At 31.9% G+C, this 27,103-nt stretch overlaps 1 protein-coding gene across 1 annotated transcript in view; it reads right to left on the bottom strand.

Moving 5' to 3' along the window:
* The window catches only part of LOC142233478 (sodium-coupled monocarboxylate transporter 1), a 73,657-nt gene that overhangs the window by 13,571 nt on the left and 32,983 nt on the right, over window positions 1–27,103 (bottom strand). The window contains exons 2-4 of the mRNA XM_075304417.1: window positions 10,983–11,823; window positions 10,761–10,909; window positions 808–969 (exon numbers count right to left, since the gene is read on the bottom strand). Coding sequence (XP_075160532.1) covers window positions 808–969; window positions 10,761–10,909; window positions 10,983–11,532 — 861 coding nt within the window. The 5' untranslated portion in view covers window positions 11,533–11,823. The remainder of the gene's footprint in view (window positions 1–807; window positions 970–10,760; window positions 10,910–10,982; window positions 11,824–27,103) is intronic.

The following is a 27,103-nucleotide window of genomic DNA, read 5'->3' on the forward strand; positions in this document are numbered from 1 at the left end:
GTAAACTTGGTCCGATAGGTCCCATTTGCAATAGCATCCGACCTACATCAATAACAACTACTTGTGCCAAGTTTCACGTCGATAGCTTGTTTCGTTCGGAAGTTAGTGTGATTTCCACAGACGGACGGACTCAGAATTTCACCACGACCCAGAATATATATACTTTATGGGGTCTTAGACCAATATTTCGATGTGTTACAAACGGAATGACAATGATAATATACCCCCATCCTATGGCGGAGGGTATAAAAAAGTCAATTAAGAAAATTATTGGAAAGTTTTACATTTTTAATTTTTAATTAGCCCAATTAACATTTTTAATTCAAATTCAAAATACAATTGAAATTCAGGATTCATTAAATTTTGACTCAAATCTAAAGAAATTTTCAAAGGGAAACATATAACAAAGTGCTATATCATATGCATTCTAATAAAATTACAAGAAAATTATTTAATTTTAAAGGTGAAATAATTAAATTTAAATTAAATCAATCAACAAAGTACCTGAAGTTTACTTAGGAAAGCAATTAAAAAAATTAATTGAGTTTTACACTTAAAATCAATTAAATTGTTTGAATTGAAATAGTCGAAGAATTTTGTAACAAACTTTCTTAGAAATAAAAAAATATAATTTCTTCGGCAATTTCAATTAAAATTGATTTGAAAAAATTTCATATTTTCGTGATTGAAGCAATTTCAATTGAAAATTTAATTGGATAAATTAATTTCGTTATTGCATGAAAAAATCTTTCTTTGTGTCGAATTCAAAACGAAAATGTCGACAACATTGGAGATCCTAGACTCTACCTGAAATGTGTCAGCAATGACTACAGCTTTCATACCACCTTGGGATGAGTAGAATACACAAACGACATAGATTAGAACAACAGCGATTTTTGTATCCAAGCCCGTTGCCTTCGATAGGGCAATGGCTGGGGCCAAGACAGCCACCGCAGTATAAAAGCACATCTGTAAAGAACAAAGCAAATTATGTAGATAAATAATATACACTGAACAAAATACTGATTTAATATTAACACTAAGAAAAAACGTATCCTATTGCAAAATTTTTTTTATTTTAATTATTTTGTGATTTCAAAGGAGTGAGGAATTATTTTAAGGCTACATTTAAGACGCCAGTCACGTTTAAATTGAGATTTTGTTGCTTGCAAATCTTAATTTATGAACTTTTGCATCGTGTAAATTCGAAGTCCATCACATCACGTGATAATCGCAATGTAAACTTACAAATTAAAGTATAAATTATGCCATTTTTCAAGTAAAGTCTTTAGACTTTTTAATAAAGTCTTGAAATACATGTTGTATTTTTGAACGCTTCTTAAATTTTATTTACAAAAACTTATTTATTAAATTTCATTACCTATACTTTTTTCTAATTTCTAATTTATCTGGTGTGTTAGAGGTATATGGAAATCTTGGGTAGTACACGCAAAAAAATAATTCTTTCCTCCCAAACGAAATTTTAGACAAACAAAGTTCGTTTCTCATTTGCTTTTCGCTGTAAGGAAGTGTATTTGGAAGAAAAGTATATAATTTTTGTGATAAACGTTTATTCTTTTCCAGGATGTAAAAACAATTTCATAAAGACTAACTCAAAAAAATTTTTTTTTTCTGGCTAATTGCATTTTCCCTCACATCTTTCTAACTTCCACGAAGATTTTTAGTTCTTAGCACCTTTTTCTGTAATACAAACAATGTAGAAGAAATTATACGATTTTATAAATTTTTAAAATTTTTTTACCTTTCGCCTGGACGGAGAATCGAACCGCGGACCATGCACTTTGTAAGCCAACACACTAACCACTGAGCTATGTACCTGTTCCCTGTTGGGAGCCACCGTGGTGCAATGGTTAGCATGCCCGCCTTGCATACACAAGGTCGTGGGTTCGATTCCTGCTACGACCGAACACCAAAAAGTTTTTCAGCGGTGGATTATCCCACCTCAGTAATGCTGGTGACATTTCTGAGGGTTTCAAAGCTTCTCTAAGTGGTTTCACTGGAATGTGGAACGCCGTTCGGACTCGGCTATAAAAAGGAGGTCCCTTGTCATTGAGCTTAACATGGAATCGGGCAGCACTCAGTGATAAGAGAGAAGTTCACCACTGTGGTATCACAATGGACTGAATAGTCTAAGTGAGCCTGATACATCGGGCTGCCACATAACCTAACCTAACCTAACCTATGTACCTGTTATGGTCATCAATAGATAAATATCCATATAAGTTATATTTATATAGCATAGCTTGCGGCGCCCACGTACCGAACAAACAATGTTTATTTAACACAAACAAACATTTAGTTTGGCACCGTGGAGCAGTGGTTGCTACGTCTGACTCTCATGCCAAGGGTCGTGGGTTCGATCCCTGCTTCGACCAAAGTTTTTTTTTTTTTTTTACATACATTCTACATATGTTCGGAAGATTCCGAAAAAATGTTAAACATTACATTGTACTATATTAAATTTTGAACTGTAAAATGTGTTTTATTAAAGACCAAAAGTCAGAAAAGAACAGTGTTTGATATAAACGAAATAGGATATAACCCCAGCAAAACAAGAGTCTTCAAAAAAGTTGTTCGGACTTATCATAGGACGGAAGTACTCCATATTTGGATCCTTTGGCGCTATGATTATGAGCCCCATGAAAGTTAGCCCCAAAACCTAAACGAAGTAGGACCACAGTTGCTACTCGAGCCAAACATAATCTACCAAATTTTGAGGAAAATTTTAACAAAAACCTAGCAAACCTAAAACAAATTATTTCATTTCTATAGAAAATGTTCTCAAAATTTCATTTCTGTATAATTGTTTTGATTATAATCTTATTTCTATAGAAAATTTTCTCAAAATTGTGTTTCTTTCGAGAATTTTCTCAAAATTTCATTTCTACAAAAATTTTTCTCAAAATTTCATTTCTATGAAAAATATTCTCAAAATTTTATTTCTATAGGACATTTTGTCAACATTTTATTTATATAGAACATTTTCTTACAATTTTATTTATATAGAAAATTTTGTCAAAATTTTACTTATATAGGTTAGGTTAGGTGGCAGCCCGATGTATCAGGCTCACTTAGACTATTCAGTCCATTGTGATACCACATTGGTGAACTTCTCTCTTATCACTGAGCGCTGCCCGATTCTATGTTATAAAAAATTTGTCAAAATTTTATTTCTTAGAAAATTCTGCAAAATTTTATTTCTAGAGAAAAATTTTTCTCAAAATTTCATTTCTATGAAAAATATTCTCAAAATTTTAATTCTATAGGAAATTTTGTAAAAATTTTATTTCTATAATTTTTTGTTTTCAAAAGTTTATTTCTTTAGTAAAGCTTTTCAAAATTTTCTAAATTTTTTTATCTATGTTTGTTGTTTTTGTTTTTTCTTTACCTTTTTGTTTATTACCTTCTGTTTTCTTTTTGTAAATTCAAGCTCGGGGTCAAAGTTTTATTTTCTGTTTTATTTTTTTATAATTCGATATTTCGATCTCCTTCGGAAATCATCGACGGGAATAAAATAAATAAATAAAATTAAAACCTATGTCACTGGTGTTTTTGCAATATTTTATTTCTATAACAAATATTGTCAAAATTTTATTTCTATAAATTTTTTTTTTAAATTTCTGTATAGAAAGTTTTGTCAAAATTTTATTTCTATAGATTTTTTTATTTTCTTTATAGAAAATTTTGTCAAAATTTTATTTATATAGCACATATTGTCAAAATTGTATTTCTATAGAAAAATTTTTCAATTTTTTATAGAAAATTTTGTTCAAATTTTATTTCTATAGAAAGTTTTGTTTATAGAAAATGGTCTTAGAATTTTGTCAAAATTTTATTTCTTAGAAAATTTTGTCAAAATGTTATTTCTAGAGAAAAATTTTTCTCAAAATTTCATTTCTATGAAAAATATTCTCAAAATTTTATTTCTATAGGAAATTTTGTCAAAATTTTATTTCTATATTTCTTTTTCCAAAGTTTATTTCTTTAGTAAAGTTTCTCAAAATGTTCTCAATTTTGTATCTATGTTTGTTGTTTTTATACCCTCCACCATAGGATGGGGGTATATTAACTTTGTCATTCCGTTTGTAACACATCGAAATATTGGTCTAAGACCCCATAAAGTATATATATTCTGGGTCGTGGTGAAATTCTGAGTCGATCTAAGCATGTCCGTCCGTCCGTCCGTCCGTCCGTCCGTCCGTCTGTCCGTCTGTCCGGCTGTCCGTCCGTCTGTGGAAATCACGCTAACTTCCGAACGAAACTAGCTATCGACTTGAAACTTGGCACAAGTAGTTGTTATTGATGTAGGTCGGATGGTATTGAAAATGGGCCATATCGGCCCACGTTTACGTATAGCCCCCATATAAACCGATCCCCAAATTTGGCCTGCGGAGCCTTCCGGAGCAGCAAAATTCATCCGATCCGGTTGAAATTTGGTACGTGGTCTAAGTATACGGTCTCTAACAACCATGCAAAAATTGGTCCATATCGTTCCATAATTATATATAGCCCCCATATAAACCGATCCCCAGATTTGACCTCCGGAGCCTCTTGGAGGGGCAAAATTCATCCGATCCGGTTGAAATTTGGTACCTGATGTTAGTATACGGTCTCTAATAACCATGCAAAAATTGGTCCATATCGGTCCATAAATATATATAGCTCCCATATAAACCGATCCCCAGATTTGACCTCCGGAGCCTCTTGGAGGAGCAAACTTCATCCTACCCGATTGAAATTTGGTACGTGGTGTTAGTATATGGTCTCTAACAACCATGCAAAAACTGGTCCATATCGGTCCATAATTATATATAGCTCCCATATAAACCGATCCCCAGATTTGACCTCCGGAGCCTCTTGGAGGGGCAAAATTCATCCGATCCGTTTGAAATTGGGTACCTGATGTTAGTATACGGTCTCTAACAATCATGCAAAAATTGGTCCATATCGGTCCATAATTATATATAGCTCCCATATAAACCGATCCCCAGATTTGAACTCTGGAGCCTCTTGGATGAGCAAAATTCATCCGATCCAATTGAAATTTAGTACGTGGTGTTAGTATATGGTCTCTAACAACCATGCAAAAATTGGTCCATATCGGTCCATAATTATATATAGCTCCCATATAAACCGATCCCCAGATTTGACCTCCGGAGCCTCTTGGAGGAGCAAAAGTCATCCGATGCGGTTGAAATTTGGTACATTTCGTTAGTATATGGCCTCTAACAGCCATGTAAAAATTGTCAAATTTTACTACTATAGAAAGTTTTGTCAAAATTTCATTTCTATAGAAAGTTTTGTAAAAAGTTTATTTCTATAGCAATGTTTGTCAACATTTTATTTCCATAGAAAATTTTGTCAAAATTTTATTTCTATAGAAAATTTTGTAAAAAAAATTATTTCTGGAGAAAATTTTGTCAACATTTTATTTCTATAGACAATTTTGTCAACATTTTATTTCTATAGAACATTTTGTCAACATTTTATTTCTATAGAAAATTTTGTCAACATTTTATTTCTATAGAAAATTTTGTCAAAATTTTATTGCTATAGAAAATTTTGTCAACATTTTACTTCCATAGAAAATTTTGTCAACATTTTATTTCTATAGAAAATTTTGTCAAGTTTTTATTTCTATAGAAAATTTTGTCAAAATTTTATTTCTATAGAAAATTTTGTCAAACTGAATTATATACGTATTTAATCGGCCTTTTTTTTTTTTTGTTTAATATATACCCCTTATGGACTAACTTACAATTTAGAAGACAGTGTTAAAAAGTTTTACGATACCTTGCCATCGGCAAGTGTTATCGCAACCCAAGTAATTCGATTGTGGATGACAGCCTTTAGTAGAAGTTCCTACGCAATCCATGGTGGAGGGTACATAAGATTCGGCCTGGCCGAACTTACGGCCGTATATACTTGTTTTTTTGTACCTTTTTGTTTATTACCTTCTGTTTTCTATTTGTAAATTCAAACTCGAAGTCAAAGTTTTATATTCTGTTTTATTTTTTTATAATTCGATATTTCGATCTCCTTCGGAAATCATCGACGGGAATAAAATAAATAAATAAAATTAAAAGCTATGTCACTTGAGTTGTCCTCTCAGTTCTGTTTCTGTTGGTAGCAGCAACAGAAATGAGAGGACAACACCAGTGACATAGGTTTTAATTTTATTTATTTATTTTATTCCCGTCGATGATTTCCGAAGGAGATCGAAATATCGAATTATAAAAAAATAAAACAGAAAATAAAACTTTGACCTCGAGCTTGAATTTACAAAAAGAAAAAAAAAAGGATTTTTTTTTCTCAAATTTTCATTTCTATAGGAAATTTTCTCAAAACTTCATTTCTATAGGAAATTTTTCTAAAACTTCATCTCTATAGGAAACTTTCTCAAAATGCCATTTCTATAGAAAATTTTGTCAAAATTTTATTTCTATAGCAAATTTTTTCAAAATTTTATTTCAATAGAAATTTTTTTCAAATTTTTATTTCAATAGAAAATGTTGTCAAATTTTTTGCTATGGAACATTTTGTCAAAAAAAAAATTTTCTATAGAACACTTTGTCAAAATGTTATTTCTATTAAAAATTTATGAAGAACCTCCTGGTTGGAGAGGAATAGTTTGCAAAATATACAAAAACATCAAGAATTTGACCAATCTACCAAAAAAAAATAAAAAATCGACCATTTTTGGTATAACTCTACCAAATGTGGCAACAGTGAGTGGGACCCCAAAAGATTATATGTAAAACAACAACGTCAAATTTAATTTTAATTTTTTGTTTTGGAGCCTGTTTACGTTATGAAAATAACCCCCAATATTTCAAATGAAATTGAAGCTCAATTGGATTGTGCTGCGTTTCCAAGTGGAACTAGTTTTCGAATTCATTTCGCGATTAGAGATTAGTAGGCGTTATGAATAAGGGGTCCTATGAAAATTTGCCCCAAAACTTAAATGAAGTAGGACCCCAAAAATTATATGGAAAATAACAATACCTATTTTTATGTTTTTTTTTTCATTTTATTTTTGAGGCCCGTTTGTATGAACCCCAAGTATCCTTTTTGGGATTGTGCATCTGGGATTGTGGCCCTGCTTGATTTGGCTATTGGGGCCATGGTTGCCACTTGAGCCACAAATAATCTACCAAAGTTTTGAGAAAATTCTACCAAGAAACTACCAAACATTAACAACAACATTTTAACAACAACAACATTTTATTTCTATAGAAAATTCTGTTAAAATTTTATTTCTATAGAAAGTATTTGGAGAAGAATAAAAACAGTGAAAAATCTACCATTTTTGGTATAATTCTAACAACAGTGGCAACCGTTCATTGTTCATACCGCCAGATTCTTACCCAGGAACATATATTTAGTTTTTTTATACCCTCCACCATAGGATGGGGGTATATTAACTTTGTCATTCCGTTTGTACCACATCGAAATATTGCTCTAAGACCCCATAAAGTATATATATTCTGGGTCGTGGTGAAATTCTGAGTCGATCTGAGCATGTCCGTCCGTCCGTCCGTCTGTTGAAATCACGCTAACTTCCGAACGAAACAAGCTATCGACTTGAAACTTGGCACAAGTCGTTGTTATTGATGTAGGTCAGATGGTATTGCAAATGGGCCATATCGGCCCACTTTTACGTATAGCCCCCATATAAACGGACCCCCAAATTTGGCTTGCGATTGCTCTAAGAGAAGCAAATTTCATCCGATCCGGCTGAAATTTGGTACATGGTGTTAGTATATGGTCTCTAACAACCATGCAAAAATTGGTCCATAACGGTCCACTTTTTCGTATAGCCCCCATATAAACGGACCCCCAAATTTGGCTTGCGATCGCTCTAAGAGAAGCAAATTTCATCCGATCCGGCTGAAATTTGGTACATGGTGTTAATATATGGCCTCTAACAACCAAATTGGTCGATATCGGTCCATAATTTCATATAGCCCCCATATAAACCGATCCCCCGATTTGGCTTGAGCAGCCTCTAAGAAAACCAAATTTCATCCGATCCGGCTGAAATTTGGTACATGGTGTTAGTATATGGTCTCTAACAACCAAGCAAAAATTGGTCCACATCGGTCCATAATTATATATAGCCCCCATATAAACCGATCCCCCGATTTGGCTTGTGGAGCCTCTAAGAGAAGCAAATTTCAGCCGAATCGGATGGTACATGGTATTGGTATATATTCTCTAATGACCATGCAAAAATTGGTCCACATCGGTCCATAATTATATATACCCCCCATATAAACCGATCCCCCGATTTGGCTTGCGGAGCCTCTAAGAAACGAAAATTTCATCCGATCCGGCTGAAATTTTGAACATGGTGTTAGAATGTGATTTCTAACAAACACGCAAGAATTGGTCCATATCGGTCCATAATTATATATAGCCCCCATATAAACCGTTCCCCAGATTTGATCTCCGGAGCCTCTTGGAGGAGCAAAATTCATCCGATCCGGCTGAAATTTGCAACGTGGTGTTAGTAGAAGGCCGCTAAAATCCATGCCAAAATTGGTCCATATCGGTCTATAGTTATATATAGCCGATCCCCAATCACACCAAATCTAAATTTTATTTCTATAGAAACTTTAAACTTAATTATATACGTATTTAATCGGCCTTTTTTAGTTTAATATATACACACAAAAAATTATCACCAACATTTTTTCAATTAAACACTTAATTGAATTTGGAAACGGATTCAATTAATATGTTAATTGATTCAATTAATTATTTAATCAAATCCGAATAAAAACCAATTAAAAAAATTATTGATATTTGTTACGTTTCAATTTAATATATTAATTGATTCAATCAATTTGTTAATCAATTCGGAAATAATTTTCAATTACAAACGTGATTGAAAATTTTTCCGTTTCCAATTACACATGTGATTGATCCAATCACCTTTGTGATTGAAACTGAATAATTTTGAGCAATGGAAAGAGCGAAAAGAGAACAAGAGAATGGGTATTTATTCAACAATGTATGATGGAGAGATCAGTCTGTGGAAGTAACTCGTAACGAACGGTTGGGTTTTTGTTTTTCGCGTAAATTGAAAAACATGATTGGCGACATTCTGTCTGCTGCATTGAAAATGTGTGCATAAATATTTTGAACGCAACAACAAATCATAGCAAAGGGTTGAAATAAATAAAGTGTGCAACAACAAACGGCCACGTGGTAAAGGTTTGAAAAAAATATATGACAGAACGCATTTGAAATTACCTGTGTTTGTGTTTTGTGGTATTGTAAAAATGGAAAACAATCTACGTTTATTGAAGGTAAGAAATTTTGAAATGTGAATACCGTTTTCCATTGAAGCCTGTTTACATTAAGTTGACTAAAATAATATATTTTTTATTCATTCCTTTTAGTGACCAATTTTATTTCGTGAAATTGACCAATCAATGCCATCAACTCCATAATTTGATCAAATATATAAAAATATGTTTGCAATAAAAAAGTGGGTACCTTATTGATCTTTTAAAATTATAAATTTTTTTCACTCCTAGTTTTCTAAAAACCAAGAGCGGTATGGGTTTGTTGGAAGATTCACCTTTAAGTTGGGAAGTGGCATTGGCATTCAATTGCATTTTTGTTTTATATGCCTTTTTCAATTTGAACCCAAGTAGAGAGCAGTATATCTGATATATAAACTAATGAGCTGAATTATGTAATGGTAAAAAAGTTCTTTCTTTTGGATTTAAAAATATGAAAAATATCCGATAATAATAAAAATATGTATTTTCCATTTATATTTTTTTCTTTTTCCAGAATTTGCAAAGTACCATCAATATAATACAAAATATTACATTGCCTTCCCATTATTTTCGTCTTTGATTGGTTCAAATTTTTCATTTAAATTTTATCGAAAAAATGCTAAATCCAATCTGAAAAATTGTGAATTTTTGAAAATATTTAAGGTCAAACGTTTCCGACAAGCGTTAGAAACCATTAAAAATTATAAAAATTATTTATTTAACAAAATATCACAGAATTTTTTAATTTACATTTAAAACATTTGAGTTCGGATCACACCTAGAGAAGTGATGCAAATTCAGTGCAACGACTGTTGAAATGGATGACTTCCGTCCTATGACAAGCCCATGTTAAATTCATTGTTTCTGCACCACTTCCGGATCCAAAAAGAACATTTTCATTATTTTTTGGCGACGCTTTTTTTGCTGGGATACTTTACAAAAAGTTATGGCGGGGATAGACCTATTTTCTTCCAAAATGGTTCATAAATCATAAAAAAATCGGTTTTTAAACTAAGGCTAAATTAACTTATATTTATTGCAAAAAAAAATATTTTGTTTCAGGTTATTGTTAAAATTTCCCCCAGCCCAACGAATTTTTCTTTATTCCAAATATATCTCAATAGTTTTATGAACTAAATGACAGTAAAATTTCAATGACATACAAATAAAAGTTCAATGCTAACTAAAGCAGAAAAAGTTTTTCGTACACTTCTAATTAATTTGACGCTTAAGATTTTTCTTTATTTTTAGTTCATTTTTGCATTTTGTAAATGGTATTTAAAAATCCAAAAATGTCAAAAAAATTTTCGTTTCGTTAATTTTTCTCAAAATTTGGAATAAAATTTTGAATTAAAATTTCGCACGATATAGTTCATTTTTTCCCTCATAGTTTACCTTTTTTATCTGTGTACTAACGAAATTCTTTGGGTCTATCTGAGTACCTACCTGTAGAACATATAAGATAGCTCCCAAAACACGAATTTCCTTGCCAAAACGTATACCCAAATATTCATAACAACTGGTCAGTTCCATTTTGAAATAAATCGGATAGAAAATTTTCACAGCTACCGGTACAACAAACACCATGGGAATAACTATAATTAAAGCAAAAAAAAGAACATTGAAAAACAACAACAACCAAATTCTTGAAAGTATTTACACACTCACCAATCAATACAAATTGTGATCCCTGGAAATACATTTCCGATGGATTGCCCAGCAATTCAATGGCTGTTATAAAGCTTGTGGTCAAACTCAAAGTAACCGGAAATATGGACATTTCGGAACCAAGTAAAAATTCATTCGAAGAACTGCCCGATTTCTTAAAGAATCCATAGAAGATGCCAATACCCAATGAGATAACCAGCATGGCCAATAGCACAGTATAATCATAGGCTGAAAATTTGGCCTTATGTGAGGGATTACTGCATTCCTCCAAGGGTACATCATTGACCAAGGGAATAAGCTGGGCCGCTTCCTGTTCAAAACTCTTCAGCAATACTGAAGCGGCCAATTTCAAATGGGGATTTTCCAATGACGAATCTTCACCGCGTACAATCAAATATTCCGAAGTCTTAATGGCTGGAGGCGGATCAGTGGTAGTTTCAAATGATTCGACTACACTCGAGGCCGGAAGTGACAAACATCCAGCAGTGTGAGCCAAAGCACACAAAAACAAAAGTTTCAAAATGGCCACCATGGAAGCAGACATTTTCATTCAGATGTTAGTTTCTCGTAGGTCTCGTAATAAACAAAAAATTTCAAAACTATATCAAAAATATTTTTCTCTACGGAAATCAACTAATCCGGTATATATTTTTGGTATACGTTGGTTTTTTTGTTGTTTTGTTTTCAGTTGGTCTCGCAGATATTCGGGTTTTGTGCTTGTCGTTATTGTTTTGTTTCTTCTCTATAATCAGTGAGAGAGAGGCGAGTTGTTTACATCTCCGTTAGCGTTTCAATTGAGAAAGAGAAATTCAAACTATTTTCTCACAATAAATTCAGTAAGCTGCAATAACAACAAAAAAATAAACAAAAGAGAATGTGAAACATTTTTAACTATGAGATGGCTAGAGAAATTTTCATAATATTCATTAAATATAGATTATAAAATAAATTAAGCCTACAAGGCAATTTCATAAATTTAATGAATATTTTTAATTATTATAATGAATTTCAGTTTGATATTAAAAAATAAATTGCCTTCTATTAATGAACATTGTTCATTGTTTCGTTATATATAGTATGTATGTGTGGAAAAATTTTCTTGTCTCTCAAGCAGAACTAAATAAAAATGTACCCTAAATGTACACTTAAAAAGGGTTACCCTCTTCCAAAGATTTTGACTTTTTTGAGAAGTGTAAAAAAAAGTGTATACATCTACTTTAGTTAGCACTGAACTTAATGTATGTGAAATTAATTCCCACACAAAAAACAAATATCACGAAAATTTTTCCCATTAAAAATTTTAATTGATTTAAAAAAAAAATATTCAATTAAAAATTTAATTGATTCAACAAATTTTTTAATTGAAACAAAGTCAATCATAACAAGCATATACGGCCGTACGTTCGGCCAGGCCGAAGCTTATGTACCCTCCACCATGGATTGCGTAGAAACTTCTACTGAAGACCGTCATCCACAATCGAATTACTTGGGTTGCGATAACTTTTGCCGATGACAAGGTATCTTAAAACTTCCTAATACCGTAATATATACCACGTAGTCCATACGTGGTATATATTAAACTTAAAATGGCCCATTAAATACGTATATAATTAGTTTGACAAAATTTTCTATAGAAAAAAATTTTTGACAAAATAAAATTTTGACAATATTTTCTATGGAAGTAAAATTTGGACAAAATTTTCAATAGAAATAACATTTTGACAAAATTTTCTATAGAAATAAAATTTTTACAAAATTTTCAAAAGATTTAAAATTTTGACAACATTCTCTATACACACAAAAATTTTTTTTTCTGATTCAATCACGAAATTAATTGACCCAATTAATTTTTAATTGAAATGTCTTCAATCACAGAAATGATAGTATCAATTAAAAAAATAATTGAAGGTCAATTAAAAAGTTAATTGATCCAATTAAAAATGTAATTGATACTATTATTTTTGTGATTGATTTTTGTTTCAATTAAAAAAGTTTGTTGTATCAATTAAATTTTTAATTGAATATTTTTTAAAACTCAATTAAAATTTTAATTGGAAAAATTTACGTGAAATTTTTTTGTGTGTAGAATTAAAATTTTGACAACATTTTCTATAGAAATAAAATTTTGCCAAAATTTTCTATAGAAATAAAATTTGACAAAAGTTTCTATAGGAATAAAATTTCGACAAAATTTTCTATAGAAATAAAATTTTGACAAAATTTTCAATAGAAATAAAATTTTGCTAGATTATTTTTGCTCGAGTGGCAGCATGATTATGAACCGATATGGACCAATTTTTGTGTGATTGGGGATCGGCTATATATAACTATAGACCGATATGGACCAATTTTGGCATGGTTATTAGCGGCCATATACACGCAAAGAAAAAAAAAAACGTTTGGAAAACGTGTACCGAAAACGTTTTTCTTCTGTTAGAGTTTTTTGAATTGCTTCGAAAATTTTAAACTTTTATCATCAAAAAAAAAATTCGTTTGTTACAAAATTTTTATTTTTTCAATAACAAAAAGTTATTTTTGAAACAACAACACAGTACATTTCGTTTATATCAAACACTGTTCTTTTCTGACTTTAGGCCTTTAATAAGACACATTTTACAGTTCAAAATTTAATATTTAATGTTGAACATTTTTTCGGAATCTTCCGAACATATCTGGAATATATGTAAAAAAAGACAAAATAAAAAAAAACTTTGGTCGAAGCAGGGATCGAACCCACGACCCTTGGCATGCACGTCGGACATAGCAACCACTGCTCCACGGTGCCAAACTAAATATTTGTTTCTGTTAAATAAACTTTGTTTATTCGGTTCGTGGGCGCCGAAAGCTATGCTATAAAATATAACTTATATGGATATTTATCTATTGATGACCATAACAGGTACATAGCTCAGTGGTTAGTGTGTTGGCTTACAAAGTACATGGTCCGCGGTTCGATTCTCCGTCCAGGCGATAGGTAAAAAAATTTTCCAAATTTATAAAATCGTATAATTTCTTCTACATTGTTGGTATTACAGGAAAAGGTGTTAAGAACTAAAAAACCTCGTGGATGTGAGAAAGATGTGAGGGAAAATGCAATTAGCAAGAAAACAATGTTTTTTTAGTTAGTCTTTATGAAATTGTTTTTAAAGAATAAACGTTGACCACAAAAAGTATATACTTTTCTTCCAAATACACTTCCTTAGAGCGAAAAGCATATGAGAAACGAACTTTGTTTGTCTAAAATTTCGTTTGGGAGGAAAGAATTATTTTTTTGCGTGTATTAACACCACGTTGCAAATTTCAACCGGATCGGATGAATTTTGCTCGTCCAAGTGGCTCCGGAGTTCAAATCTGGGGTTCGGTTTATATAGGGGCTATATATAATTATGGACTGATATGGACCAATTTTTGAATGGTTCTTAGAGACCATATACTAACACCAGGTACCAAATTTCAACCGGATCGGATGAATTTTGCTCCTCTAAGAGGCTCCGCAGTTCAAATCTGGAGATCGGTTTATATGGGGGCTATATATAATTATGGACCGATATGGACCAATTTTTGCATGGCTGTTAGAGACCATATACTAATACCATGTACCAAATTTCAGCCGTATCGGATGAAATTTGCTTCTCTTAGAGCAATCGCAAGCCAAATTTGGGGGTCCGTTTATATGGGGGCTTTATGTAAAAGTGGACCGATATTGACCAATTTTTGCATGGTTGTTAGAGACCACATACGAACACCATGTACCAAATTTCAGCCGGATCGGATGGAATTTGCTTCTCTTAGAGCAATCGCAAGCCAAATTTGGGGGTCCGTTTATATGGGGGCTATACGTAAAAGTGGACCGATATGGCCCATTTGTAATACCATCCGACCTACATCAATAACAACTACTTGTGCCAAGTTTCAAGTCGATAGCTTGTTTCGTTCGGAAGTTAGCGTGATTTCAACAGACGGACGGACGGACATGCTCAGATCGACTCAGAATTTCACCACGACCGAGAATATATATATATACTTTATGGGGTCTTAGAGCAATATTTCGATATGTTACAAACGGAATGACAAAGTTAATATACTCCCATCCTATGGTGGAGGGTATAAAAAGCTTGCAGTATCAATTAAGTTTTTAATTGACTTTGGTGACTTTTCAGTGACCAAAGACATTTCAATTAAAAATTAATTGGATCAATTAATTTCGTGAGTAAAGACCAAAATTATTTTTTTGTATGCACGTTTAGTTCAAAAAGTTTTTGAACTAAATGTGGAATAAAGAAAATTTCATTGAACTAGGGAAGTTTTCTTTAAAAATTTTTTTAAATTTTAAAACAAATAAAAAACAATAAGCATAAGTTAAATTTACACTGGAAAAAATATTTACTTGGTATTAAAGATTACGCAACCTAAGTTTAAGAATGAGCAATGCACACAATATTAAGGATAAATTACTTTAAAATAAGAAAATTTTTATTAAAAGAAAGTTTATAAATTCAATTTTGTTTTTATACCCTCCACCATAGGATGGGGGTATATTAACTTTGTCATTCCGTTTGTAACACATCGAAATATTGCTCTAAGACCCCATAAAGTATATATATTCTGGGTCGTGGTGAAATTCTGAGTCGATCTAAGCATGTCCGTCCGTCCGTCTGTGGAAATCACGCTAACTTCCGAACGAAACAAGCTATCGACTTCAAACTTGGCACAAGTAGTTGTTATTGATGTAGGTCGGATGGTATTGAAAATCGGCCATATCGGACGTTTACGTATAGCCCCCATATAAACCGATCCCCAAATTTGGCTTGGGGAGCCTCCCGGAGCAGCAAAATTCATCCGATCCGGTTTAAATTTGGTACCTGATGTTAGTATACGGCCTCTAACAACCATGCAAAAATTGGTCCATATCGGTCCATAATTATATATAGCTCCCATATAAACCGATCCCCAGATTTGACCTCCGGAGCCTCTTGGAGGGGAAAAATTCATCCGATCCGGTTGAAATGTGGTACCTGATGTTAGTATACGGTCTCTAACAACCATGCAAAAATTGGTCCATATCGGTCCATAATTATATATAGCCCCCATATAAACCGATCCCCAGATTTGAACTCCGGAGCCTCTTGGAGGAGCAAAATTCATCCGATCCAATTGAAATTTAGTACGTGGTGTTAGTATATAGTCTCTAACAACCATGCAAAAATTGGTCCATATCGGTTCATAATTATATATAGCTCCCATATAAACCGATCCCCAGATTTGACCTCAGGAGCCTCTTGGAGGAGCGAAATTCATCCGATCCAGTTGAAATTTGGTACATGGTGTTAGTATATGGTATCTAACAACCATGCAAAAATTGGTCCATATCGGTCCATAATTATATATAGCAAAAGTCATCCGATGCGGTTGAAATTTGGTACATTTTGTCAATATATGGCCTCTAACAGCCATGTAAAAATTGGTCAATATCGGTCTTTAGTTATATATAGCCGATGACTTATTACACAAAAATTGGTCCATATCGCCAAAAATAATCTACCAAAACTTTATTTCCATAGAAAATTTTGTCAAATTTTATTACTATAGAAAGTTGTGTCAAAATTTCATTTCTATAGAAAGTTTTGTCAAACGGCTATTTCTATAGAAATGTTTGTCAAAATTTTATTTCCATAGAAAGTTTCGTCAAAATTTTATTTTTATAGAAAATTTTGTAAAAAATTTATTTCTGTAGAAAATTTTGTCAACATTTTATTTCTATACAAAATTTTGTCAACATTTTACTTCCATAGAAAATTTTGTCAACATTTTATTTCTATAGAAAATTTTGTCAAGTTTTTATTTCTATAGAAAATTTTGTCAAAATTTTATTTCTATAGAAAATTTTGTCAAGTTTTCATTTCTGTAGAAAATTTTGTCAAACTATATTATATACGTATTTAATCGGCCTTTTTTTGTTTAATATATACCCCGTATGGGCTAACTTACAATTTAGAAGACAGTGTTAAAAAGTTTTACGATACCTTGCTATCGGCAAGTGTTATCGCAACCCAAGTAATTCGATTGTGGATGATAGCCTTTAGTAGAAGTTCCTACGCAATCCATGGTGGAGGGTACATAAGATTCGGCCTGGCCGAACTTACGGCCGTATATACTTGTTCAATTTAGAGTAAAAATTTTTGAAATTTGCGTGCTTCCGTTAAAGTCGCATGTCTTTGAACTAAGGCAAATTTTCTTTAACCCTTAAATGCACAAGAACACCGATCCTCAAAAAAAAATATATTTAATATGCAAAGTGCTAAAAAAGAACATCTGCATACCATACCACATTTTTTCCTAAATTTTTTGTTTTTTTTTTGCAAAAGTAGTGTTTGAATCTTAAAAGTGCGCATTAATCTAAGTTTTTGTTTACAATATAGAATAGATACATTTTTACACTACACAAATTTTTACCAACTTACCCTTTTATTTCTGGGAAAAAATAATTATTCTCCAATTTGTAGTTTTTTTAAAATTTCGGGAAAAATTTAATTTAAAATGTTCAAGATTGGTTTCAGTTTACAGAGAAGTACTATACATTTTCCAAACAAAATGCTTATTTTTTAAAACTGCCCTATGATGTTTAAAATGCGAAAAACTTTTATTCGTAGAATTCGGTCAAAATTTTAAGAAGTAACAATTTTTTTCTGGTTGTATCTTAAAAGATACAGTGTGCATTTAAAGGTTAAAGTATTTTTGAGTTAAATAAAAATTAACTGAAATATTGAATCTTTAGGTTTACTATAAAAACGCTTCAAATATAGACTTATTCTGAGGATTTTGTGTCTTTGGTTTAAAGTTGTTTGGAACTAAAAAAGTATTTTGTACTTGGAAGAATATAATTTGGATGTTTAAACTGCCATTTTGCCAATTGGCAAAAAGAGAATGAAAATTCCATAAATGAGAACTGTAACCTAATTTTAATTTTATTGATCCTAGATTTGAAACTACAAAGGCCTCTAAAAAATTTCCTTATTTTAAAGAAGCCACATCTTTGGCTCGGAATCAATACCAAAATCCTTAAGGGAAGGTCAACATCTTTAGATCCAAGTAAAATTTTTGTTTTTTTTTTTTTTTTTTTGAGTGTAAAACAAACTTTTTTGTGTGAAAAGTAAAGGCTCCCAATACTCCAAATATCATAAAAATCAATACTTAGATTCTGTTTGCAATCCTATAATGGCCAATAGTCCAAGCCACATCTTTGCTTGGAAATGAATATCAAAATCCTAAAGAGAAAGTCAACATCTTTGAAACCAAGTAAACTTAAGTTTTTAAAGTGCATAAATTTAATGAAATTTATTTTTGTTATTATCCTAATTATAGAAATTTGTTTTATAGTTTTTGATACTTTATGGTTTAATTGAGACGATCATTAATTTATTGAAGCAAATAAAGTCACACGTTCAATAACTCATCATCATCATCGTCTGGGTCCATTAATAATTGGTGATGGTACCGTATGTATTTAATGGTATTAATTTTTTTTTTTTATTTTTAATTAATTTTACCGAGCAATATTTTCAAGTTCAATATTATTTCCTTACAAATTCTTATAGACGACATACGTATACATTGTTTCTCTTTTTTAGTTGATCATGTATTTATGTAAGTCAATGATCTTCAATTAATTAATTGCCATTTTGCAAAAAACAAAAAGAAACTAATAAACAATATGTGTGTTCACACAACCATATTTATCCACCCATCCATCCATAGAAGAAAGAAACACACAGAACTAAGTGCGATAAAAGTAAATTCAATTGTATGGTAGCTAGAGGCGGTTGTATCTGAAAATAATTCTATTGCCACCAATCAACGAACCCACAATGGACATCATGGATGAATGGATTAAAAACATGAAAGTTATAAAAAAAAACAGTTTAATAAAATTAAATTATATGAATGTTTCACAAGATGATCACATTGAGTGGTCACCTTTTTATTGATATTTGTAGAGAAATGATGTGTGCACTGAAAAAACAAAAATTTGGCCGCTTCCAAAGATTTTGTCCCTACACTTATGATTATGGTATTGATTCCGGAGAATTGAAGTAAGAATACAAATTTCTTTTAAAATTGAGTTTTGCGTACTTGATATCTATATATATATAAAATTCAAGCTATGTTTGTTTATTTGTTTGTTTGTTTGTATGTACCGAGTTGGCTCCGAAACGGCTGAACCAATTTACTTGAAACTTTCAGAGATCGTAGGGGGCGTTCATGTGGTGAAAATAGGGTACCTCATTTTTTGACACCTGGTCACGGAGGGGGACCTCCCCTTTGTCGGACTTTTTGAAAATTGGACCAAAGTTGACCGATTTGGTTGAAATTTTCGTTGAAGATTGGGGTTGGCATCTAGACAAAGATCCGCTACTTTTTATTTCGATATTTGGAGGCGGAGGGGGGCCTCTCCTTTATTCGACTTTTTTTAAAGTACAGTGAAAAACTAAAATTCTCTAAATTATCTGAGATTTACAGAGAACATGTGGTGAGGTTATGGAATTAATATGGGGTACCCGATGATTTCATATGTGGATGGGGAGGGGGACCTCCCCCTTGCCCTACTTTTTGAAACTTGGAACAAAATTATGCGATTTGCTTGAAATTTTCATTGAATGTTGGGGTTGGCATGTAGACAAAAATCCGCTACATTATTTTTCGATATTTGGTCGGGGAGGGGGACCACCCCTTTGCCCAATTTTTTTTTTTTTTTTTTTGAAAGTTCAAACAAAACTAAACTCCCCCGACTGAAATTTTACAGAAAACATGGGTTACGAAATTTATATCAGGTTCCTGATTTTTTAATAAAAATAAAAGGGCATAGGGAGACATCCGCTTCTCTTAAGTACATACAGAGAAACAATTAAACTTTACCGAGTTACTTGAAATTTACAGAGGACTGGGGAGAGATCGTAACCTCCGTCAACTGTAATAGTTGATACCTGATTTTGTGATATTAGGACGGAAGAGAGGCCGCCCTTTAGACTTATAATTTGATTGACATTTTCTGGGACGTTTACAAAAGATACGCTAAATCACTTTTCGATATTTGGTCGGGGAGGAGGTCCTCCTCTAAAACTAAAAAAAAATTTAAGTTTTCTTGAAATTTACAAAGGCAGTGGGGGAAGGTTATGAACGAAGAGGCAACCTTCCTTGCCCCACACTTGAAGGAAAGTTTCAAGAATTTTCAGGGAAGGTTAGGGGTGTCGATATTGTATCGGGGAAAGTGACGTCCCTTTAAAACAATAGAGCACAATTTAAACATCTCCGATCTACTTGAAATTTACAGGGACGTGGCAGGAGGTGATTAAATTTATACATAATTTTTAAATTAGTATATGATTTTTCGATATCTGGTTGGGGAAGGGGAAAATTGAAATAAACTTTATCGATTTACTTCGATAGAATTTATAGGGACCATTGAGTAGTTGCGAAATTAATATAGGGTACGTGATAGTCCGATATCAGGTCGGAGTGGAGCGAAGGTGGGGAGCGGGTTCCCTTTTGTCCGTTTTTTTTTTTTTTTAATTGAAAGTAGAGGGTTGTGCGTAAATGGGAACTCGGTACATAATTTTATGATTTTTGCACAGGCTTCTGCCAGACTTCTTTTTAGTAAAGAAGTCTTTACATGAAATTGGCAGCCAACATAGAGGGTGCATCATTTTCCAACATTTTAGCAAATGTTAATGTGGTAAAATTTTTTACTACTTTTGCTTTTTCCGATTTATTGGATGGGAAACAGTAATTCTTTGTATGTTATTATAATATAGTGCTTAATTTTCAGATATGTTGAGGAGAAGGATACCTTTCCTTGACAAACCCCACTTAAAATTCACAAGAAATATAGAAGATTGTCCAACTACTTGAATACAGAACATTATTAAAAAAATTTGGAGGAAAGGGTACACCCTCTCCCGCCGTATTTGTACCTATAAACGAAAAATCAAGTAGTCCGATTTGTTTAAAAGAATTGAAATCTTTTCGAATTTGTTTTCAGCACGAAGGATATAGTTGACTAATTTAATGCAAAATGTTCCTCCAAATACGCTTCGGAAGGCGCAGCGAAGCGGGCCGGGTTACGCTAGTTGGGAAATAAATTTTAATTTATCCGTTTTTTTTCGGCATTTCTCCATCACAGTCATTTACACAGAAAAAAAGTCTGTTGTAAAACTGATGCTATAATGATTACTAATATTTATTAATTTTGTTAGAAATTTTCCCCAGCCCAACGATTTTTTCTTTATTCCAAGTATTTCACAAAAATTTTATGAACTAAATGGCAGTAAAATTTCAATGACATACAAATTAGTTCAATTCTAACTAAAACAAAAGAAGTTTTTTCGTACACTTGTCAAAAATAGTAAGAATGCACTACAGCGTGCTTAAAATGGGAATGATCTGGCGCCTAAGATTTTTTCTTTAATTTTAGTTCATTTTCTTCTTTTCGAGAAAGATGCATTTCATAAACGGTAATTAAAAATGTCGGAAAATTTTCATTAATGTAATGAATCTCAAAATTTGAAACACAATTTAGTTCAATTTTCGCACAATCAAATGAACTATGTTTCCCATAATGTAGTTTACTTCTTTTCCTATGTAAAACCTGTTAACGACACCTTAAATTTACCAGTAAGGCTCCATATCAAGTAGAAATTACGCCAGGCTCGAAGTAAAAAATCATCTTTAACCCTTAAATGCGCACTGTAGCCTTTAAGATACTACCAGTACAAAATTCTTAGGTCATAAGGCAGTTTTAAAAAAATGTTTTGTTAGAACATGTATATTACCTCTGTGTAAACTGAAAACAAGTCGATAGCTTGTTTCGTTCGGAAGTTAGCAGACGGACGGACGGACGGACGGACATGCTCAGATCGACTCAGAATTTCACCACGACCCAGAATATATATACTTTAGCAATATTTCGATGTGTTACAAACGGAATGACAAAGTTAATATAACCCCCCCCCCCCCCCCATCCTATGGTGGAGGGTATAATAAATTGAAAACTATTTCATATTACTTTCGTACTCAACAAAACATTTTAACGATTTTCTTTTATACTCGTACTTCGCTTTAAATAACCTCTTAAAAATATCAAGGCTTCAAAACTTTCATCAGATATTTGCGATCTTATCTTATTACAGATGAAAAACATCTTTCACAGTCGACACTTATATACGGGTCGTTTATACTGAATGAAATCAACCAATTTACTAATAAAAGATCCTAATCCAATTTGGATTATTTTTTCGGCATAACGAAAAATCCCGGGATTCAAAATAAAAAAATCCCGGGATTCAAAATAAAAAAATCTCGGGATTCGGAATAATTCCCGTCCCGAAAATCTCGGGATTTCGGGATAAATCCCGATTGACAGTCCGAGTTGTGTGCCACTTACAATTGACTTGCTCTGCGTTGTTCTAGTGGTACGATGGCGACATGCCTACTTTTTTTCGAAATCAATTAAATTTTTAAATAACTTTTCAATTAAAAATTTAATTGGAAAATTATTAGTGATATTTTTTTCTGTGTAATTTCTGTGTTTTTTGGAGGTTTATCCATTTACATTGATGAATATTTGACAAGAACTTCTTGGGCAAAATTAAGAATTTTTTTTATATATATATTTTTTAAGCTCTAACCCACTTAAGCCTCATGATCATTTGCTTTTGATCTTTCGAATACCAACAAAAACAAACAGAACTTATGATAATGAGACAATTTAAGGGATCATCAAAAGTAAAAGTCAAAAGCCTTTTTCTATACAATATGGACTTGTAAAGGGTGATTCTTTTGAGGTTAGGATTTTCATGCATTAGTATTTGACAGATCACGTGGGATTTCAGACATGGTGTCAAAGAGAAAGATGCTCAGTATGCTTTGACATTTCATCATGAATAGACTTACTAACGAGCAACGCTTGCAAATCATTGAATTTTATTACCAAAATCAGTGTTCGGTTCGAAATGTGTTTCGCGCTTTACGTCCGATTTATGGTCTACATAATCGACCAAGTGAGCAAACAATTAATGCGATTGTGACCATGTTTCGCACTCAGTTTACTTTATTGGACATTAAACCAACCACACGAATGCGTACAGTGCGTACAGAAGAGAATATTGCGTCTGTTTCTGAGAGTGTTGCTGAAGACCGTGAAATGTCGATTCGTCGCCGTTCGCAGCAATTGGGTTTGTGTTATTCGACCACATGGAAGATTTTACGCAAAGATCTTGGTGTAAAACCGTATAAAATACAGCTCGTGCAAGAACTGAAGCCGAACGATCTGCCACAACGTCGAATTTTCAGTGAATGGGCCCTAGAAAAGTTGGCAGAAAATCCGCTTTTTTATCGACAAATTTTGTTCAGCGATGAGGCTCATTTCTGGTTGAATGGCTACGTAAATAAGCAAAATTGCCGCATTTGGAGTGAAGAGCAACCAGAAGCCGTTCAAGAACTGCCCATGCATCCCGAAAAATGCACTGTTTGGTGTGGTTTGTACGCTGGTGGAATCATTGGACCGTATTTTTTCAAAGATGCTGTTGGACGCAACGTTACGGTGAATGGCGATCGCTATCGTTCGATGCTAACAAACTTTTTGTTGCCAAAAATGGAAGAACTGAACTTGGTTGACATGTGGTTTCAACAAGATGGCGCTACATGCCACACAGCTCGCGATTCTATGGCCATTTTGAGGGAAAACTTCGGAGAACAATTCATCTCAAGAAATGGACCGGTAAGTTGGCCACCAAGATCATGCGATTTGACGCCTTTAGACTATTTTTTGTGGGGCTACGTCAAGTCTAAAGTCTACAGAAATAAGCCAGCAACTATTCCAGCTTTGGAAGACAACATTTCCGAAGAAATTCGGGCTATTCCGGCCGAAATGCTCGAAAAAGTTGCCCAAAATTGGACTTTCCGAATGGACCACCTAAGACGCAGCCGCGGTCAACATTTAAATGAAATTATCTTCAAAAAGTAAATGTCATGGACCAATCTAACGTTTCAAATAAAGAACCGATGAGATTTTGCAAATTTTATGCGTTTTTTTTTTTTTTTAAGTTATCAAGCTCTTAACAAATCACCCTTTACTAATGATCGAGACACTTGTTATGGTCTTTGGCATATGCATCCATTGGCCATACACTCGCTCACCGACATCGGCATGTAAACGTTACCAATCAAGACAGATACAAAAAAAACGGTTTTACACAAATTTCATGTCGCCTCTATCAAGTGGCACGCTTGTTTTCTCTGGGTACATTTACATGAGCTGCCTTCCAGCTAAGGCCATTGCTATTGGTGTTGGTACAAGAGTACCAGCTCTTCCGAAAGAGCTGAAGAAGCGAATTTATCTGGTTTATAGCAGATACCACCAGACATACTGGCACGAGCTAGTTATGGGGCAAAAAAAGCGGAAAGATACACTAACACATGTGAAAAAAAAAAAACGGTGGCCTTAAATACGACTGTGGCAGCGGCACACATTAACCAACCAATACCCATCTCAACGACAAAACTCAACTCAAATGCCATACAAAAATACTCACTATTGAATTTCAAATGAGATCGGCTATCAGAAAATATAAGGAATGGACAATCCCATAGCCTAAAAAGAATACAAATGTAATCACATACTAAATCCATGATTAACTTAGATTATGCCACACGGAAAAAAATATCACCAACATCTTTAAAATTGACATTCTACAAACAAAAAATTTGGATAAATTCTCAAATACTTCAAATTTGTTAAGTGCTTTATATAAAGTTTTACATTCCCATTGACCAACATTTAAAACTGACCCGATTTGGACAATATTTTGTAAGACTTCTACAAAATCTTGGGCACAGGTTGGCGAAGGATATAAATATGGGAAATATTTATAATTTTTTAGGCAATTTCGCAAAAATGCATTTATGATTCATCAGTCGATAGATATGTATTATATAGTGCTTTATCATTTTTACAAATTTTGCGACTTAGCAGTGAGTATCAGTGACCAACAGTAAGAAATAAAATTTTGAGAAAATTTTCTACAGAAATAAAATTTTGAGAAAAATTTTTTTTTAAATAAAATTTTGAGAAAATATTCTATAGAAATAAAATTTTGAGAAAATTTTCTATAGAAATAAAGTTTGAGAAAATTTTCTGTAGAAATAAAATTTTTAGAAATTTTTTTAGAAATAAAATTTTGAGAAAATTTTCTAATGAAATAAAATTTTGGCAAAGTTTTCTATAGAAATAAAATTTTGATCAAAATATCTATAGAAATAAAATTTTGAAAAAGTGTTTATAAAGTAAATAAAATTTTGCAAATTTTTCTATAGAAATAAAATTTTGACAAAATTTTCTATAGAAATAAAATTTTTACCAAAATATCTATAGAAAAAAAATGTTCATAAAAATTTCTATAGAAATAAAATTTTGACAAAGTTATCTATAGAAAAAAATGTTTGAAAAAGTTTTCTATAGTAATAAAATTGTGACCAAAATATCTATAGAAATAAAATTTTCTATAAAAATAAATTTTTGAAAAAATCCTATCAGATAGATAGGAACTGTATCTTCTATTGAAAAAATTTTGCTGCCAATATTCGACATATGTATATGGTATATGATCTTATAATGAAATAAAAAAAATAGATTATTCGAAATGCTTCAAAAAATAAAAAAATAAAAAAATAAAAAAAAATTGTTGTGTTGGTACTTGTTAAAATGGATCGATTCAGCCCATGGATCGATTTACCAAACATTTTAGGTAACATAAAATGATCTCCGTAATTGGAAGTTGATTTTCATTTACAATCATACCGTACTTAGATCGAATGAATAACGCAATGGAAGCTAATTTGCGTAAAAACTTGTTTAATTACAAAAATGTGCAGTGTTTTAAAAAAATTCGTTTAGCCGTAGTCGGAGTCGAGCAAAATTTTTACGACTACGACTCCAGCAAAATCTTCAGCCCCCGACTCCACAGCCCTGAAATTTCAAGTAAAATTTAATTGTATCAATTATTTTTGTAATTAAAGACAAAAAATATTTTTTCTGTGTGATTTAATTTTTAATTGAAACAAAAATTAAACACAAAAATTAATTTTAATTATTTTTTAATATTATATAGATTTCTATTAAAATTTTAATTAATTCACCACAGTTTTTAATTAAATCAAAAAACCAATCATAAAACCTAACTTTAAAATCAATTAATAATTTACTTGTAGCAATTAATTTTTTAGTTGACATTGATGGTGATTGAAGAAATTTCAATTAAAATTTAATTGTATCAATTACTTTTGTAATTAAAGACAAAAAAAAATTTTTGTGTGGTTTAATTGAATATTCAATTAGTTTTTAATTGAAACAAAAATCAAACACAAAAATTAATTTTAATAATTATTTAATATTAAACAGATTTCTATTAAAATTTTAATTAATTCACCACAGTTTTTAATTAAATCAAAAAACCAATCATAAAACATAACTTTAATAGCAATTAATAATTTACTTGTAGCAATTAATTTTTTAGTTGACATTGATGGTGATTGAGGAAATTTCAATTAAAATTCAATTGTATCAATTACTTTTGTAATTAAAGACAAAAAAAATTTTTTTGTGTGATTTAATTGAATATTCAATTAGTTTTTAATTGAAACAAAAATCAAATACATCAATTTATTGGATCAATTATTTCTATACCCTAAACCACATAGTGGTCAGGGTATAATAACTTTGATCTTCCAAAAAATTTACCTACCAGAAATATTGATTTTAGACACCATAAAATATATACCATGTAAAATATATGCATGTAAGAATATTAATTGTAACCATCCATATATAAATTGCTATTGTCGAAAACAATGACCGAGAATAGTTGAAGCTATTCGTCCATCCATCCATCTAACCAAGCAATTTCTCAAGACGCCTTCTCAGCAGCCTCATCAATTGAATATTCAATTAGTTTTTAATTGAAATAAAAATCAAATACATCAATTTATTGGATCAATTATTTCTATACCCTAAACCACATAGTGGTCAGGGTATAATAACTTTGATCTTCCACAAAATTTACCTACCAGAA

The sequence above is a fragment of the Haematobia irritans genome, chromosome 4 (genome assembly GCF_050003625.1).
Source record: "Haematobia irritans isolate KBUSLIRL chromosome 4, ASM5000362v1, whole genome shotgun sequence".
Lineage (NCBI taxonomy): Eukaryota > Metazoa > Arthropoda > Insecta > Diptera > Muscidae > Haematobia > Haematobia irritans.